Genomic DNA, 19,295 nt, shown 5'->3' on the forward strand with positions numbered 1-19,295 from the left:
TAAAGATTTTAAACGTTTTATTTAAACACAAGTCGTTATAAATATACAGCAGAGAAAATATCTTTTCCCCTTTTGTTAAAGCATAATTCTAAATCTTTAGATAGGTGATATATTTCCATGCAGAAATTTAAACAGGAGTATATAATTTTTAAGGACCTGTATATTTTATTATTCGTTGAAAAAGCAGAAAATCCCAAATTTACCACAGGAAAAAAATGGTGATAATGAATTATGTATTTAATAAAATTCTAGACCCTGTGGTTTGGATGTTACATGGTTGCACTGCATTTATTTTGCTGAAATGACAGAGTATTGCCTTTATGTTTCAAATGAAGTCAAATTATGAGATGCCACTTGATGTTATAAATCTGCATGTTATGGTCTGGCATGATTTCTTCTGTACAGATTCCAGCTTTATGACCACTAGAAGAAATTAAAATACATAAAGAAAAATAGATTCAATTAAAATGTATACAAAGAAAATTTTATATAAAGCTATAAATTATTTGGGAAAGGCCTCCAGAGGGAGTATACTTTCTTATACAAAAAGAATTTTATAAAGAACTGGAAATGCTATTCTAAATTATAGCAATGTCACATTCAGATAATAACCAAATATGAAAGGCACTGTTATCAAATAACTCATTACAGGGAATGAATATGATATAAAGATTTTTTTCCCCTATGAGTCAGGTAACAAACACTAACTATAAACAGGAAGAATTTGTAGAAATGAAAAATAACAGTTTGGAGGAAGGGTTAAAGTCATTTCTAAACATAATGGATATGATAGAGATGTTAAGCATAGGGGTTTTCTTTTTTCTTTTCCAGTCTTATGGCTTGTGGTTGTGAAAGCATATTATAGGTATCTGTTGAGAGTGTTTTAAGTCTTGAAATGACTTACAGTGAACAACAGGGACAAATAAGTGAAAATAGAAAGAGTTCATACACCAGTATTGGCAGGAATTTAACCATCAAATACTATTTCAGGATTATTTTAATATCCATGATTATGATTAGTAATGATATAATTAAGAGATAATTTTGTTATAGAGACTTTAGACAGACAAAAACCAAAACAAAAACACCTTTCAAACTTTTTACATCTTGGTGCTCTAGCCTTATCAGGCATATCCTCTCTTCACCTGGGCACACCCCATATGTTGAAAATACTTACCTGTATGGACTCAGGTTTTTATTTTCATCCCAAACCATTTAAGTTGTACAAATACTGTTGTTATATATTTTCCTGAAGCCAAAGGCCAATTTAAGAATAAAGAAAAAAGAGGAGAGGGTATTAGTAGGGATGCTGTTGACAACCCGACAATTTGCAGAAGATGTAAGAGAAGAAAAGGTGCAAGGATCAGTACAGTTGAGTGCCGTGTTACCCTGTGTGGTCTGGTTTGCTTATCTTCATTACAGCTTTGCAACAAGATCAGTTAGACAAATTGAGAGTAAACATTTACGTTCACTTGAAACAATTTGAAAATGCTGTGACATTTTGACCGTGTGTTACAAAATGATCACGTGTCCACAATGATTTGAAAATTAGACGAAACCAAACCAAATCAGACAAAATTGGGCCTGACCACATTTGAGAAGCACTGAGAGTTCAAGCCTTAATATGATACAGTAAACCTCTTGGTCAACATATAGAAGAAACACTAGAACAAGGTTTTCACAGTACCTCCCTGCTATTATTACCCTGTGGGGAGTGGGGAGAGGCCCTTTAGCCTAGGGTGTACTTTGGGGCTTTGAGGCCCCTGATGTTCTTTCTTGGTAGAAGGGTGCATTTTCTCTCTTACAGGATATAAGAGCTCTCATGACTACCTAATACTGCCGAAGGAAAATATCTAGATTCTTTGAAGACAATTCCAGAATCCTTGTAGTAAGGAGAATTAAGTACTAGATTGAACTCAGGCTTCTCATATGTCATACATTTTATATTCTATATTTTTATTTACTTGGAGACATTTTAGTTGTCTCTGAAAGCTCAAGTAAGTCGGTTGGATAATTGATATAGAACAATTTTGTAGATGCTTCTATAAAAAAAATCTGGCAGCTCAAGGAAAAAAAAAGGAGTTTTTTAATGGAGAAATCCTAAACGGTGTGTTGTTGAGGGGCAAGTCACAAGGAGAGAAGATTCCTGGCAGGAGATATCTGAACTGGCAATGAGGTTGGAAAAATTAACCAAACTAATGTGTGTACATAAATTAAAAGTTAAAAGGCTCAGAAATAGTGGCAATTGCCATACCCTCTAGAAAGGTGGTTGCAAGAATCACTGCTGCCTTCTCCCTCACATCCCTTATTATTATACTTTCCCAAGGCATAACTGTTCCGATGTAAAATATGTTGTGCGAGCGTATTTCAATGCATATCTAAGAGGCCATGATTATGTGGCGGTATTACAAACACTAGCCTATCAGCAAGGAAAGAGCTGTGTGGATATTTAAGACAGTGCAGTGACTCTGTAAGGTTGAGGATCCTGGATTTGTAGGTGGCAAACCGAAAGCTCCTTTGACTATGCAAAGACAAATGAAGGGGCGGGGGATGCTGAAGGGTTAAACTGTTACTAATAATTTGTAGTTAGTCCAAAACTAAAGAGGAGGGTGAATTTTAGAACGAAGACCATCACAGCCTGAAAAAGGAAGGCACTTTCCTCCACGCTAATGGAGTCTTGATTCTCTTCAGAGCAGCAAAGAAGCCAGTTGAATTTTTCACCACTCTAAACATACTTGCAGCTAGGGGTGGCCAGTGACTCCATTTGGACAAAAGAAATATAAGTGGGGGTTTCCAGACTGACATGTAAAAGAACTTGGAAATCATCAGTCCCATCCTCATTAGAAAAAAGTTGAACCAACTGAAAATCAACAACTCTTCTACATCCATCAGAGAATTGAGGTCATGGGACACACTGCTGTCCTGGAACCTGGAGAGACCAATGATGCTCCTGGAGCCAACACTGTCCCAATAGGAACACTCAAACTTTAATGGATGAATTGCTGCACCTCAGTATGGATAAGCTTCAAAGTTAAAAACTCAAGGTGGGGGGCCAGTCTTAGGGAGGCCCCCATATTTCCTTGAGTTTTACCTCCAGGTGCCCCACCAGGTCTTACTGTGATAATCAGGGGAAAACCTCCTTTCGCATCCAGCAGTAGGAGGGGAAAAGCAACTATTTTGAAATTCTCCAGGGCTCTTTCTTCTCCTTAATAGGGCCCTCAAGGGAGACTATTTTATCAGAACCTAAACAATTTTGGCTTTACTAAACCCTCACTGACCTGGGGAAGGGGAATAGCTGAATCCAGACTCTTCTACATGGCAGAGAGAAATACCCAACTCCAGTTCCCTATAGACTCCCTGTTTCACTTAAGGGTAAATGTACCTCAATAGTTCTAAGGACACAGACTCACTAAAAGCCTGAGACCTAATCATAGGCCGTAATAGGCTTCTCTTTCCCCCACAGTTTACCACCACATTAGTAAGGCTCCTATACAGTATCAGAAAAGTCCAACGTAAAGTGCTGCAAGCCTCAGTTCCTGCTTAGAAAGAGTCTCCAGGGGAACTCAAATACAAGAGGAGACACAAAAATAAGGACACCAGAGTAAATTTTCACCTCTGACACTACAGGTACAGCACACAGAAAACATAGCCTAAATCCTAGCCAGATAAACACAAAATCTCACACTAAAGGTTTGTCTATCTCAGTTTCTAACTTACTCAATGTATCGTGTCTGGCCCTTAACAACAACAACAAAATAGAAGACATGCCAAAAAGTAAAAACAAAAACAAACAAAAAACAGCCTGAAGAGATAAAGCAAGCATCAGATCCAGACTCAGATATGGTAGAGATTTTGGAATGATCAGGTTTGATTATGACCAGGGTTGCCTGAGTGGCTCAGTTAAGCATCCAACTCTTGATTTCAGCTTAAGCCATGATCTCACAGTTCATGTGAGCCCACATCGGGCTCTGTAACAGCGTAGCCTGCTTGGGATTCTCTGTCCCTCCCCCTCTCTCTTACCCTCCTCCACTTGCTGTCTCTCAAAAATAAACATTAAAAAGAATTTAAAAATGAAATAAAAATGATCAATACACTAAGGACTCTACTGGCAAAATGGACAAGATGCAAAAACAGATGAGTAATGTAAGGAAAAAAAAAAAGAAAATGTTAAGAGAGAATTAAAAGCAAATGCTATAAATCTAAAACACTGGCATACATTAAGAATGCCATTGATGGGCTCTCATCAGTAGACTGACACAGTAGAGAAAAGAACTGGAGCTTGACACTATGTTAAAAAAACCTATCCAAACTAAAAAGAAAAAAGAAAAAAGGATGAGAGGAAAAAAAAGGGAATAGAATACCTAAGAACTGTGGGACAATTAAAAACTATAAAAACAAATTAAATCCAACAATATATATAAGTTATTAATATTTTATTGAAGATTTTTGTATCTGTGCTTTGAGAGACAGTAGTCTGTCATTTCTTTTCTTGTAATGTCTTTGGTTTAGGTATTAGAGTAAGTAATGCTGGCCTCACATAATAAGTGAGGAAGTTTTCTCTGTGCTTCTATTTCTACAAGAGATTGTAGAGAACTCGTGTAATTTCCCTTTTAAATGTCTGGTAGAGTTCACCAGGGAACCTATCTGAGCCTGGTGCTTTCTATTTTAGAATTTAGTAATTTCATTTTATTGATAAAATGTATTATAGTTGACTCAACTGCTGGTATGAGCTTTTTGTCCTCTGTCCTATAATTTTTTCTCTTGGAATGTAGACACTGTGTCTACCATTGTGGAAGCCTTTTTGAGACCATGAGAATAAGAATCATATGAGAAGTTTGAAGGATCTTAAAGACAGAGGGAACCTGGGACTTCTTTGGTGATTTTTGGAGCCAACATGTCAGTTGTAGACTGCCTAGGTCAGGAGTTCTTCTTTGGAGACAACATATACTCTAATATGATTAAACCACTGAAGTTGAGTTTCTGTTATAAAGAGCTAAAGTTAGCAATTCCTATTTTACATAATTATTCATTAGTTGTGCTTGTAAAATATTTTCTTTCAAAAAGAAAACCAACAGGAAAAAAATCATAATTATTGGAAATAACATTTTTCCCAAATTTTTCTATAATAAAATATAATATATTCCTAATCCTGGAGATTGCCTGAATAAGGCCAGGGCTCACTACTAAGTTGAAAGACGAATGTATGAGGAAAATGGGGATTTTCACCCTGAAAAAAAGCCTAAATATGAAGGAAGGTAACAGTTGTCCTCAAGTATCTGAAGGGCTTTAAAATGGAGGGCAATTGGATTCATGTCTGGGTACAAGAAATATAATTAATACTACATGTAAAAGGCTCATGGAGGCATTATGACATGTTATGTGGAAGCACTTTTGAATTCTTGTCAAGAATAGGGGCTCAGTCAGTTAAGCATCCAACTCTTGATTTCAGCTCAGGTCATGATCTTGTGAGTTTGTGCTCCACACCAGGCTCCACGCTGACAGTGTGGAGCCTACTTGGAATTCTCTCTCCCTCTCTCTCTGCCCCTCCCATGCTCTCTCTCTCAAAATAAGTAAAGTAAACTTAAAAAAAACTAAAAAATATATATAAATATGTAAGTAAATAAATAAATAAATAAATAAATAAATAAATAAATCATGTCAAATATATGCAAAAATGGAATAAGCTGTTAATGGTGTAGATTGTTCTGATGTTGCAAGTGATCGAGCCTAGGCTGAATAACTATTTGGCAGAAGATTCTGTAATTTATTTTCTAAATAATACAATCCAGAAGATTTAAGTAATGATTTGGGGAAGTCAAGGTCATATATGGTAAAGCAAAAACTGAAAACCAGAGTGATGTGGTATATAAGATTTTAGTCTTTTCAGTAAACCCCATCATCTCCAGGAAACAATCTGCAAAGGAGATTTAAATAGGCTCTCTACTTCTCTCCATTGGACAGAGAGCTACTTCTTTTTGTGAAGTGCCAGCTAGGTCCCTAAGATATAATGGTGAAGGTTAAAATAAATGTATTTGGACATAATGGGGTCCTGGTCATCAGTGCTGCTTTTAACTCTGAAAAACCAGATATCATCACCATCTATTACTGCTTCATTGATCTCAACTACATGTTCTACATGTTCCAGTATGATGATTCTACCCTGGCAAATGCAATGGCACAGTCAAGGCTGAGAACTGAAATGTGTTATTGATGGAAAGCCCATCTCCATCTTGCAGGAGCAAGATCCCACCAACATCAAATGGGGTGACGCTCTTGCTGAATATGTTGTGGAGTTCACTGGTGTCTTCACTACCATGGAGAAGGCTGGGGCGTGCTTGAAGGGTGGAGCCAAGAAGGTCATCATATCTGTCTCTTCTGCTAATGCCTCCATGTTTATGATGGGTGTGAACCATGAGAAGTATGACAACTCCTTCAAGGTTATTGGCAATGCCTCCTGCATCACCAGCTGCTGGGCCCCTTGGGCCAATGTCATCCATGACAAGTTTCATGTCATGGAGGACTTATGACCACAGTCCATGCCATAACTGCCATCCAAAAGACTTTGGACCTCTGGGAAGCTGTGGCATGATGGCTGAGGAGCTTCTATTGGCATCACCAAGACTATGTGCAAGGTCATCCTTGAGCTGAATGGGAAGCTCACTGGCATGATCCATGTCCACACCCCCAGTGTGTCAGTCATGAATCTGATCTGCCTGGGGAAAGCTGTCAAATATGATGACATCAAGAAGGTGGGCTACAGTGACCTGGTTGTCTCCTGCAACTTTAATAGTGACAGCCACTCTTCCACCTTTGATGCTGGGGCTGGCATTGCTCTCAGGGACCACTTTGTCAAGCTCATTTCCTGGTACAACAAAGAACTCAGCTACAGCATCTGGGTGGTAGACCTTATGGTCCACATGTCCTCCAAAGAATGAGAACCCCCAGACCCAGGGAGAGGACAAGAGGAAGAGAGAAGCCCTCAGCTGCCGGGGAGTCCTTGCCCCAACTCATCCGCCAACACACTGAAAATCTCCTGGGCTGAAATGCATCGTAGAGCCCCTGAAGAAGGAGAGGGGCTTAAAGAGCCCTACCTTGTCATGTACCATCAATAAAATACACTTTACCCAGCCAGAGAGAGAGAGAGAGAGAGAGAGAGAGAGAGAGAGAGATTTAAATAATAGATGAGAATTTGATTAGAGGAGTTTTAAGGTGACTTCCCAGACTACTATTACACATTTCTCAAAGGAAAGGGGAAACACAAAATTTAGAGTACTGCATAAATTAAAAATAAGGATGTGTTTTGCATTTAAGGAGCTGTTGATTTCAGTGAAGTCTCTATGTTGTACTTACTAGGAGTCCTGGTTCTGGAATAGGAGCAGGTCTTGTAAACCATTTACTAAGTTTCCTCTTCTGTTTCCTTAGGTTTTGCATATTCTCAATACGTTTATCTCTGAACTTTTGGAAAATTAAAAGGAAGGAAAAGAAATAATACTTTTTATAACAAAAAGTTAACATGCTGATTGTATATTTTTAATGTCAGTAAAAAATATAAATACAACCAGTACATAGCTATGTAAAAGTAGGAAAAAAATCCTTTTTCAAATGTGTGGTTCCTAGATGAAGAAAACACCCTAGAGCATCCCTAGAGTTTCCAAATGAGCCTGTTTCGTCTCTCTCGCTCTCTTTCTCTCTCTTTTTTAAAGTTTATTTATTTTGAGAGGAAGAATGGAGGAGGGGCAGAGAGAGAAAGAGAGAGAGAGAGAGAGAGAGAGAGAGAGAGAGAGAGAGAATCCCAAGCAGGCCTTGCTCTGTCAGCATGGAGCCTCACGTGGAGCTCTCTCTCACAAACTGTGAGATCATGACCTGAACTGAAATCAAGAGTCGAGTGCTCACTGACTGAGTCCCCCAGGGGCCCGAGACTATTTACTCTCGATTCCCATTCCACCAACTATGGGACCCCAGACTCATATATATATATATATATATATATATATATATATATATATACACACACATATATATGTATATATATATATATATATATATATATATATATACACATATGTGTGTGTGTGTGTGTTTTATTTTGAAGTGATGTTCATTTGGGGCATGGGGCTGGTTCAGTCAGGTTGGTTCAGTCAGTTGGGTTAAGTGCCCAACTCTTAGGATTCTCTCTCACCCTCTCTCTCTGCTTCTGTCTCTCTCTTTCTCTCAAAACAAACAAAAAAACTTAAAAACAATAAAATGAAAATAATGTCATTAAAACCCCCAAAGGAATTTCCTTTATAGAAATAAGAAAACAAAATTTATGCACATTCTTTAGTTACCTTAAACACTGCATATGCCAAGCAGAAATTTTTATGTTCCCATTTTATGCCATGTTTAAGTAACAGAGATGTTAAGGGATCAAACTAGAACACTTTGAAGATGAGGAAGAGTATTAGGATGCAGAGTATATGCGTACTAAAAATTTTATCCACTTCCAGTGGGAGTGCAATTGGTATAATTGCTTTGAAACCTACATGGTATTACTTTATAACAATGAAACATTGTCTTGTCCTATTATCCAGCCATTCTATTCCTATTATGTTAAAAAAACCAAGAATACAAAGCATTTAGGTTATTCTCATGAAGACTCATTCTAATAGTAGTCACAGTCCTGTGAAAGATAACAGAAGTATCTAGCTAGTACAAGCACATATCATGTGCAAGACCCCTGCACATAAAGGAACAAGATAAAGTCACAATCTTGAAGTACCCAGAATTATTTATTTTTTATTTTTCAGAGTGACAGCATGAGTGGGGAAGGCACAGAGAGAGAGGGAGACAGAGGATCTGAAGCGGGCTCTGCACTGACAGCAGTGAGCCTGCTGTGGGGCTCGATCTCAGGAACTGTGAGACCATGACCTGAGCTGAAGCTGGACACTCAACAAACCGAGCCACCCAATGTCCCCAGAGTTATTTATTTAAACATTACCTGCCGTGCGGTGACATCTGAAGGGTGTTGCTGTCTTGGCCCTTCCTACATAATATGTAAAATTAAAACAAAACCATAAAAATCATGAGCAAACAACTATTCAGTTATTATAATGGGAAGCCTATGCTACTGTTTTTTATTTATGTAATATATGCTTATTATCTCAATTTGCAAAAGGCAAGATCAGAATAAGAACATGAAGATGAAAATCAGAGGGGAAGATGGCAATAATATCATGAGAAAAAAGAGTCAGCTCTGAATCATATTACAAAGACCACGTAGCATACTGCGATTTATCATGGAAGGAAAGACAGGTATGAGCAATCAGAAAATTATGTTCCTCAGGATGATTAAGGAACCCCAGCAAGTAGTATGGTTTTCTGAGACACAGGGAGCTTGGCTTTACTTTCTGGGGTTCCCACACCTTCCACTAATTTCTAAATTGTGCTTTAAATACCTTCCGCTCTCCTCATTTTGCTCCAGTTGTTTAGCCCAAAGACCCAAAAGCAATCTCCTCCCCATCTGAATATTGAGAAACTTATTCTGCCCCACCCCCACTTCTGTAAGCCCCATCCCACCTCCGGGACAAACGACTGAGGGTGCCTGGTTTCTAGTGGGCACAGAGGGAGCCTTTTCCTCCTTCAGGAACCGGCTCAGGATCTAGCCTGTCTACCTCACCTGGGATTCCCAGCCCCCAGCACCAAAGCGCCCACACTGGCCGTAATCGCCAGTGATCAGTAATCGCAAGTGTCCCAGGCACATGGCCCGGGAAAGGGGCAGACAAGTTGGGTTTGGGGTCTTGGAGAACTCACGGGGTTCACTTGGATGGCTTCGTCCCCCCTACAGCACAGACACATGCTGCTGAGCCTTGGAGCATCCCCCGCTCGGCAAGCGCCCCTGGTCCTGACCAGGACCAAGTCACTGAGGGGTACACCACGCGACACCCCGGAGCCCCGCCCGGCCGCGTCACAATTCTCTTTGTCCTCCCCTGCGGCCCCCTCCCCCCACCCCCCAGTGCCACTGTGGGATCAGGGCTGCTGGGTTACCACAATTGCCTGTTCTGCCAGTACTCTTGATCAGACAAGCACATGATACAATAAACAGAGTTTAGTCCTCAACTCTGCCCTCTTTCTGTGGACCTCTAACTTAGTTCCATGGTCCTTCACTTCAGCCTGTCATCGGGTTCTCAGTTCCATCTCCTGCTTGTTCTTCCGTCATGACTTCCAGTTGGGTCTATCCAGCTATCTGCCTCATCCCTGTCAATCACCGGGCTAAAGAGGGGGAAATTTGAGAATTGTCACAATTGCCTAGACATCATCTCCAACTTAAACTGGGTCTTCACCACTGCTTCCCACCTCTTTTATGTTTGCCTTGCTTTTTCTTTTTTTCACTCGGCAGTGTTCCTTCAAACTGTCTCTCCTCTGTTGAAATCTCTGAGCCCACTGTCCTCCAGACACTTTCAGCAGAGGTAGGACAACTCTTGCTTCACACACCGAGAGTGGCTAAAGCTTCAGTAGAGCTTATGCTCAGCACTGTAAGATGAGTGCATATATATTTAAATCATCAACTTCTTGCAACAACCCGAGAGAACAAGAGCATGGTTATTGTCATCTGGGAAAAGAAGGCATTAGTAGGTTAAACAACTTGCCCGAGGTTAGGCACTGGGACTTAAATACACAGAGTCTGCTAACGGGACCTGTGCTGTTTGATCATGGTGCTGAGCCGCCAATCGCTTTTAAAAGCCCAGACTGGGGCTACCTCAGTCCCTTCCCACCTGTAAGTCTGTAACATTGTCTGTATCCACATTATTCTTTTTTCCCTGTAACCCCATTAAATTGAAAAAGTTGTTGCCCTTCTGTTTTTGTCTCGAACAAGTCTGTTCATTTTTGTTCCCATGCCATTTTCCTCTTAGAAGCCTCCTCAGAGACCTTGCCCTAGATTATTCCCTCCCCTTGCTAACATCTGTATCTTGCCTGTTTTCTTTAAACAATTAAATGCAAGATGCTCAACTCATCCCCTATTTAAGGTAATAAACCAAAGCCCTTTGAACAACAGCTAATTGTAACTATTGCCCATCCCCTCTATTTACAATAAATAATCCTAAAAGCTGCTGGATGAGATCGGATTCCCGTTCCTCTTTATGCCTAATGCAATATTTGGCTTACTGCAACCTCCAACCCCCATTGGTACTTGTTTCAAAGTAGGTCTCTGGTGATCTTCCTACGGAATCCAGTGGGCATTTTCTATTACATGACATTTGCTTCGTGTTAGAAGCTGCAGAGATTTCTCTTGGAAGAGTTAGGCTTGGGAAAATTAAATAATCTTACTCACCCAGGGTGCTGAAAACCATTGGCCACTTCCTTCCTGCAACTCTCCTCTCTGGGAAGAATACAACTTAGAAAAATTGTGTGATCTTGCTCATGATCACGCTCCAGAAACTGATTGGAAATCCTGTGATTTTTCTAATATGCCATGTTGCCTCAAGAACATATGTTTTGGGTACTTACTATTACAGATCTCACTAGGTCCTGGGAATACAAAGATAAAGTCATTCGCTGCCCTCAAGGAAAGTCGACAAACTAGCAACAATAAAAAAGTAAAACAGTGTGTTGGGAGTAGTAATAAGAACACATGTTCCGTTAATATGTTAATTTTGTGGCAAATCCTTGTGATTAATGGATAGGGAATTCAGTGCAGTCCCTTCAGGTTTTTGGCGCCTCTAATTATTGTAACCTCTTACTTCAATCCACTATTTCTAGGTCTGTCCTCATGGGCCTCATAAAATAAACTCATTCTCCTCTACATGATGATAAGGTTGGCGAAGAGGCTGAGGTTGTCAGACTCTAAGGCTTTGAGGAGGGAGCCCACAAATTGGGAATCAGACCTCTGAGGAGGGGAATATCGACAGGCTGAACTGGTACCCCTGGATGTTGGTTTGGCGGGGGGATCCTTCAGAGCTGGGGATCAGAGATCTCTTAGGAGGCACTATCTGGCAGGTGCTGTAAGACCAACTCTGATTGTATAGAAAAGATAGAAACTGGAAACAACTGTTGCTGGAGACAAAGGCTACTGCCAGGTGAAGTGTCACTGCTGGGGTGACAACTGAGGGCAAGAAAACAGGCACAAGTGAGATCCTTCTCCACTCCACTCACCTTCCTATCTCCCTCCAGCATCCTCACCCCCTGATTGGCTAAACCTACCAGGACTCCAGCTGGCCAGATCTCCAACTTTTTATTTCTAAAGAGAAATAAAATATGCAGAGTCCCAGCCCAGGCTTTATTTACAAGGTAGGATATGGAAGGGCAGGTTTGGAACCGAAAGACAACAGGTTAATGTGGCACAGCGACCATCGTGCCCCACATCACCTGCAGTCCTTGGATTATACACCTTCGAGAACAGTTTCAAGCCTCCCCATTATCCAGGTTGATAACTTGTATTACACTACAGTCAGCCAATGTCCTGCACCAGACACAAAACTCAAAGTGTGGTATAAGGCAGAGCCAGAAGGGCAAGAGCATTAACTTCCCAAGTTCAGGCAGTACATTTGCATAAACATTACCTTTGCAGAAATGGATACAATTTAACTGTAAAATAAATTATGAAAACTCCTGAATACTAAATGCAAGCACAGTCAATATTCCTGTTTGTTCATGTTTGATCGGTATAGAGCTACAATTCTCAAAGTAAACTCCAGAAACTACCGTTTCAAAGTGTTTATAATTTTATGTGAAAAATAAAACAAGTAAATAAGCCACCCTTTCCCCTTACATAAAAATAGGTACCAAGTTCAAATAAGTTTGGGACATTCTAACAAAGGTTAAACAAAGGTAAACACCTAACTTTACTGCAGGGCCACTCAGAACTGGTAATATGCTGAAGTAATTATGAATATACTATACAAAGGTATAGTATACAATGTTTCTCCAACTTATTTACTTGTGGGACCAGACCCTCTTTTTTAGTGTGCCATTCATAATTGAAGATTCTATATTAAAGATAGTAGTTATTTCTGAATAACTAAGTATTATTTTATATTACTTCAAGCATGACATATTAATTATGTCACAAACTGACAACCCTGGGTATCCATATTTAAATCACAATTTTTTCACGTTCCAATTATTTTCCTCATTTTCTTCCTAAGGAACATTTGCTGATTTTTGTTTTAGATTTTAAATGCAGTTTCTTAATGCAAGTAAGATTCACTGTTATAGTGTTTCCATAAAACAGAATTTATGGAAAGATGTAAATATTTCATTCACGTCTTAAAAAACAGCTCATCCTGTTTATTTGATGTTTCCATAGTTAGGTTTTATTTTTTGTAAATTTGTACAAAACCAGAGCAAGTTCTTAAAGAATTAACTTGTAGGCTTTTCCACATAAATGAAACAACTTGTGCAGAAATATAGATAGAATATCAACATTGATCTAATTTGTACCATTATTCACAGATTTTCAGTTTTGTTCGTTTTCTGGGTTTACAGTGGGTCATGGAATCTATTTTGGGGCATTAAGAAACTTTAATTATTTACTTTGATTTCAATGCAACTGTTTACCTTTTGATGTGAAACCATTTTACAAAGTAAATGGAAGAACTTTGCCTAATTTGGGTATTTAGGGTTTTCTAATGACTTTATTTTTTAAAATAAAGTTTGAGGGAGTAGATCCTCTTCAAGTCATAATATTCTTTAAATACTGAAAATATGTCTTACGATTAAAGTCTGTTCTCTTTTGATGACAGAGTGCTATTTTTTATTTAGTAAGGAGATGTGTACAGGCTCACCACTCTTTCTTCTGGACTGTTCTTTCATTCAACAGATATCTGTACCCACTGAGTGCTCTTTTGTTCCAGGCTCTGTGCTTGTGCTGAAGTTTTTGTGCTGAGCAGGTAGATAGGAGTCCTCTCTGAATAAGTCCTCTTTAAAATAATAGCCAGTGCAGGGCCAACTTCACGGTTGCAGGGTCTATGCAGTCACCCAGGGAGTCATGCTTAAAAGATTAATGCTCTGTTCTTGCTGTCTTAAAATGCTTAATTTTTAAGCAGCCCTGCATTTTTCTTTGGCACTACGACCTGCAAATTGCGCTAAATGGTCTTAAACCTAGCCTCCGAAGTTTGTGAGAAATTGTCTATCTTTCTGCCTGTCTGTACTGAGTTTATAACAGATTTTCTTTTTTTTCTGTACCTAGGCAATTATATTGTGAAATCTAGGTTATAGACTTTAAGTTTGTCCATATAGTAAGTTACATCTTTTTAGATTCAACTTTTTCCAACCTGTCAAGAACAGTTTTTTTTTTCTTTTCTATAGCACACCTTCATGTCTTATGCCATGAACCTTGCTGCCATTCAATTAAACTTTCTCCTAAGTAGTTTTACATTTGGTCTGCATTTCAGCCTCCTTACCTTTGCTGACTCTGCACCTATCATGACTGCCCCAATATAAAGCCAGATCTGTCCTGGAAATTATTCCTCACAGGGGTGCCCCGGTGGCTCAGTTGGTTAAGAATCCAGCTTAGGCTCAGGTCATGATCTCACGGCTGGGCTCCTGAGTTTGAGCCCTGCGTCGGGCACTGTGCTGATAGCTTGGAGCCTGGAGCCTGCTTCAGATTCTGTGTCTCCCTCTCTCTCTGCCCCTCCCCCGCTCACACTCTCTTTTTCTCTCTCTGAAAAATGAATAAGCTTAAAAAAAAATATATATATATATATATATCCCCAAATTGAGTCCAAGATAAAAGAATTAAAAAAAATATTCCTCAGAAAAGAGTAAGTTGCTTTATGCCAGAATCTTTATGAAGTCTCTGTATTTCAGACCCCTTTAGTTTGAAAAAACAGAGTTCTTCAGAAAAATGTACTGGTTGGGAATGGACTTGAATGCCAGCTTTGGATACTTATCAAGGTCCCCTATATGAATTGGCAAAACAAAGTAATTTAGTAATTTTCTCTTTTAAAAGTCATTGTAAGCAAGTCTTTTAAAGATCACTTTAAAGATCAATTGAATAAATAAGTGGCTGTATTTTGGAGATCTTTAATATACACTTACAGCACAAATGAACAGAACAAACAACTTCTAATGTTACGTGAAAGAGTACTTAGGCTTTGGATAAATTTCCAGTAATATGTAATAGGACAAAACTAGAATTTAGAAAGGGCTGTATTTCAAGGCACTGAGATGGGAATGAAAAGTTAATATCTTTAAAAACTGCTCAAAAAGTGGCTTTGGCAACAATTAAGACAGTGACGTTAAAAACGCATGCAAAGAGGTTGAATAAAACTGTCTAATGAAATGTGGGGACAGAAATAAACAATATTTTAAAACTAATATATTGTTTATGTAATGTGGTTTCAAACGTGGATGTGTAAAAAAATTAAATTAAATATTACAAGTAGACATTTGGCTATTATAGCTACATCTCTAAAAGTTTAAATGGTCAAGTTGACCAAAACAAACAACTTGGGTTTATTTGCCCTTCTAAAATGTCTCTTTCTCTTAATTGAAATAGTTTAATTTTTTATCAATCCTATATTATAATTCAAAATGTTTGAAAAAGACTGTAAGCACAATTTCTTATCAGAAAGAACCCAGTCTTAACTATTGATCATCAGACACACACACACACACACACACACACACACACGCACACACACACATTCTCTCTCTCCCTCTCCCTCTCTCTTTCTGTCTCTCTCTCTCTCTCTCTCTCCAAATAATGCTGTTGTTAAAAGAAACTGAGGCATATTAAAATTGTTTAAACTTCATTTGAGCAAGAATCAATTCAAATGGGACAGTGGTTAGGAAGTGGTTAGTAGGATTGCCAGCTCACAGGAGCAAAGAGGAAAGACTTTTCTAGAGAAAATGCAGAAGCAAAGAAAGGAAATCATTTGTTTGGTTATAGCTTAGAGCTTAGTTGGCGGTTTGTGATTGGTTGTCTTTAAGAGTCTTAACTTTGTAACCTTGAGGCATTTACGGTTTAGATTTTGGTTTGCTTATATAGACCGCCATGGCATGAGAGCCACATCAGGCTCATGGCTTCCTTGTTTAATTAATTTAACAGAGCGTAACGTTTTCGCATCCCTCAAGTGTATGAGCAGACTTACCTTTCGTGACATACAGTCAGCCTGGAGAAAAATGTAGGAGCCCCCTCTTCTTGGTTTGTCATCTGTGCTCTGGTTTGGGGAAGTCTAGGTTATATGATCCTTAGTCCTTGCCTCCATTACCCTGAAAGGCAGATCTTTACACTGAAGGGTAGGCTGGATCTTCAGTGTTTTCTGAACGGGGTATCAACAACACAAAAAAGACTTGTTCTGCTAATGATGATCAGCTTTCACAGCCAAATTTAAATGATCTTTTCCCCACAAGGGGTGAACTTAAGAAAGGGGAAGAAAAACCCCTTGTGGCCTAATTTCTATCTGGAGAAATCTTCCAAAAGTGCTGATAGCTTCATGATTCCTCTTGGAAATGTTATGAATCTAAAGATGACGTATTAATAAGTTACTCATCTGCATTGGCAATTAATTCTCTGTTGGGAAAAACAACCCCAAATTTAAGAATCTTACATTAATTTTTAGGTAATCAAAGCAAAGATGAAATGAATGATTTATAGTCACACTTCATAATTGTTGAGTATTTAACTTTATATGTTTTTAATGTTTATTCATTTTTAAGAGACAGAGCACGAGAGAGGTAGGGACAGAGAGAGAGGGAGACACAGAATCTGAAGCAGACTCTAGGCTCTGAGCAGTCAGCACAGAGCCTGACAAGGAGCTCAAACCCACAAACTGGGAGAACCTGACACCTGAGCTGAAGTTGGACGCTTAACCGACTGAGCTACCCAGGCGCCCCTATTTAGCTTTAAATCTGGGTAGGGCATGCCTTAAATGGCTATACTGGATGTATCTTTATTAGACAGAATGCATTTCTAGGAATTGTCTATTAAAAGTAACTTGATATTAGAGTCAGTAATGTTCAAGACTCATGGTCAGTTATAGTAAGTCCTAGCTTCCCTTTACTCTCCATTTTCCTCTATGTTCACACTGTTCTATTTGAATTTATGGGGACAAAAAATAAAAGACTCATTTGAAAACTTTTCTTATTCAATTTGTTTTTTTGAGACTTTGGATTATTTAGTTTATACTTGTTGAATAAAAAACCACAAACTATTTTCAGAGAAAAGATTTAAGAGTTAAGCTGTAGTGATGGAGAGAGCTCCTCTAACAGTATATAAAAGTCTTAAAATTTCATTTGATGGAGAAAGTTGGATGAGAGAGGTAAATATGCTAAAACTGTTGTCCTCTGTAAGATATATTCAGGTTCACAGGGATCACAAATCTCTTCTTCATACATTCTCTAGTTTTGGCTATCATGCAATTTTCTGCCCTAAGCTGCTATTTTGAGAACACATGAATATACATAGTACAGAATTGGAGATTCACATAGAACACAGACCTATTTGTTAAGCAAGAAATATATAACCTTATTTAAGTTATGCTCATCTTTACTTGAAGAAGTAATTCTTTTAAGATATCTGATTCCATCTTATCTTCGATCTTTAATTAGTCTACCAAGACTGCCTTGGGTACTTAACAACATAGAAATAAATATGAATTGTTTTGGTAATTCTTTTCATACAATCACAAGAACATTAAAGGTTGAATCAATATTTCATAGAAGATGTTGTCCAGTTAGCAGGAACTGAAAAATCAGTGTGGGAAATGATCCTCACTTTGCAGTGCCAGACACAATGACTTGACTTTGCTACAAAAGAGAAAAAAAATGTAAATGCAATGTTGTTTCTTAGGAAGCATTTTCTTTCAAGTGCCTACTGTATGTCAAATACAGATGTCAGTGATCATTATACTGATACACTAACTTAATCAACTTTCTTTGTCATAACATTGAGTGACAGTGCTGTATTAAATAATAAGTCCTTTGGAAAGCTCCCCATTCCTATCTTCATGTGTTAGACCTGACAGCGTACAGATTAAACTTTATTGAACATATACCATATTTAAAAAGCGCTCTGCTGGGCGCATGGATTGATTTCTTCAACAGTATGATAGGTTTATATTTATATGGCACATTTATAATAAGTTTCCAAATTTTATAATGAGAAATCTTTCATTTCATGTGGTGTTCATTTCATCTGAACTCCGTAAACCTTGGGAGGGTAGTAAAGTATGAATCCATGGATTTTATAATGGAATTTAAAAAGAGGAAGCTCGGAGAACTTAGGAGAACTAATGAAGGTCATCCCATTCAACATTTCTTAAGTCAATCAATATTTCTGGAGTTTTGTATTAGGTAGTATTCTTTCAGTGGCGAGAACAGAAACATTGAGGAAGTGACAAACTGAAAGGGATTCTTTTTCGGTTTGCATGAGTAGGAAATACAGGAGGAAATTTCATTCAGTCAAATAATAATTACTCATTTCTGTGAGCTATGCTTCACTCTTCAGGTTGGCCTTTGTCTTGCTGAAAATAGATTTTTCTGTAGCTAATGGGGAACTCTAGCACCTCCTCTATCCTGCTAATAAACTATCATCCTTTACAGTTTGACCCACAACCTGGGAGAAAGTCCTCACTCACAGCTTTTGGGGAGGACTCTGATTGGCACATATTACCAGTTAAGCGGACATATAAAATGCATAATTAAAAAACTCAAGTGGAATCACATTAAATATGACTAGTGTTGCAAATTAACGGAGCATCTCTTTTTTTTTTAACTCAGAAATTTTAGCATTCTTATTTTAAGTTGAATCTAATCAACACTTTAGAAAAAGTGACAAATTATTTTTTCCTTCTTTGGTCTTTTTTGTCCAGATACCAATATGGAAGATGTAAATTCATCGTTGTTTTTAAAGATATCAAAGCAGAAAGAAGCCCAGGATGACAAATACAAAGTGTGGAATTCAACCTGTAAAAAAGTTAATAAAGGGTATAAAATGATGTTGACCGAAAGCTAGAAAGTTCTGACAAGGAAACATATCCATTGAGATTAGAAAATCCTTTAATAGGCTTTAGGGGCGCCTGGGTGGCTCAGTTGGTTGAGCGTCCGATTTCAGCTCAGGTCATGATCTCACAGTTCGTGAGTTTGAGCCCTGTGTCGGGCTCTGTGCTGACAGCTTGGAGCCTGCTTTGGATTCTGTGTCTCCCTCTCTCTCTGCCCCTCCCTCGCTTGCACTCTGTCTGTATCTCTCTCAAAAATAAATAAACATTAAGAAAATCCTTTAATAGGCTTTAAATAATCATATTTATAGAGAGTCTACATTTACCTAAATCTTATTAATTAGCAATGAAAACAGGGTAGAAGAAGAGGCTTCTTCT

General features: G+C 38.4%; 1 protein-coding gene across 1 annotated transcript; it reads right to left on the reverse strand.

The window, feature by feature from the left end:
• On the reverse strand, nt 1-15,975 carry CCDC179 (coiled-coil domain containing 179). Its single transcript, XM_045038096.1, has 4 exons — nt 15,941-15,975; nt 9,790-9,997; nt 8,978-9,022; nt 1-423 (listed from the first exon to the last, which is right to left on the reverse strand). The coding sequence occupies exons 1-4, from the start codon at nt 15,973-15,975 to the stop codon at nt 415-417; spliced, it is 297 nt and encodes a 98-aa protein (XP_044894031.1). The 3' UTR covers nt 1-414.
• Nucleotides 15,976-19,295: the final 3,320 nt, after the last annotated feature.

This window comes from Felis catus, chromosome D1, assembly GCF_018350175.1.
Source record: "Felis catus isolate Fca126 chromosome D1, F.catus_Fca126_mat1.0, whole genome shotgun sequence".
Classification (NCBI taxonomy): domain Eukaryota; kingdom Metazoa; phylum Chordata; class Mammalia; order Carnivora; family Felidae; genus Felis; species Felis catus.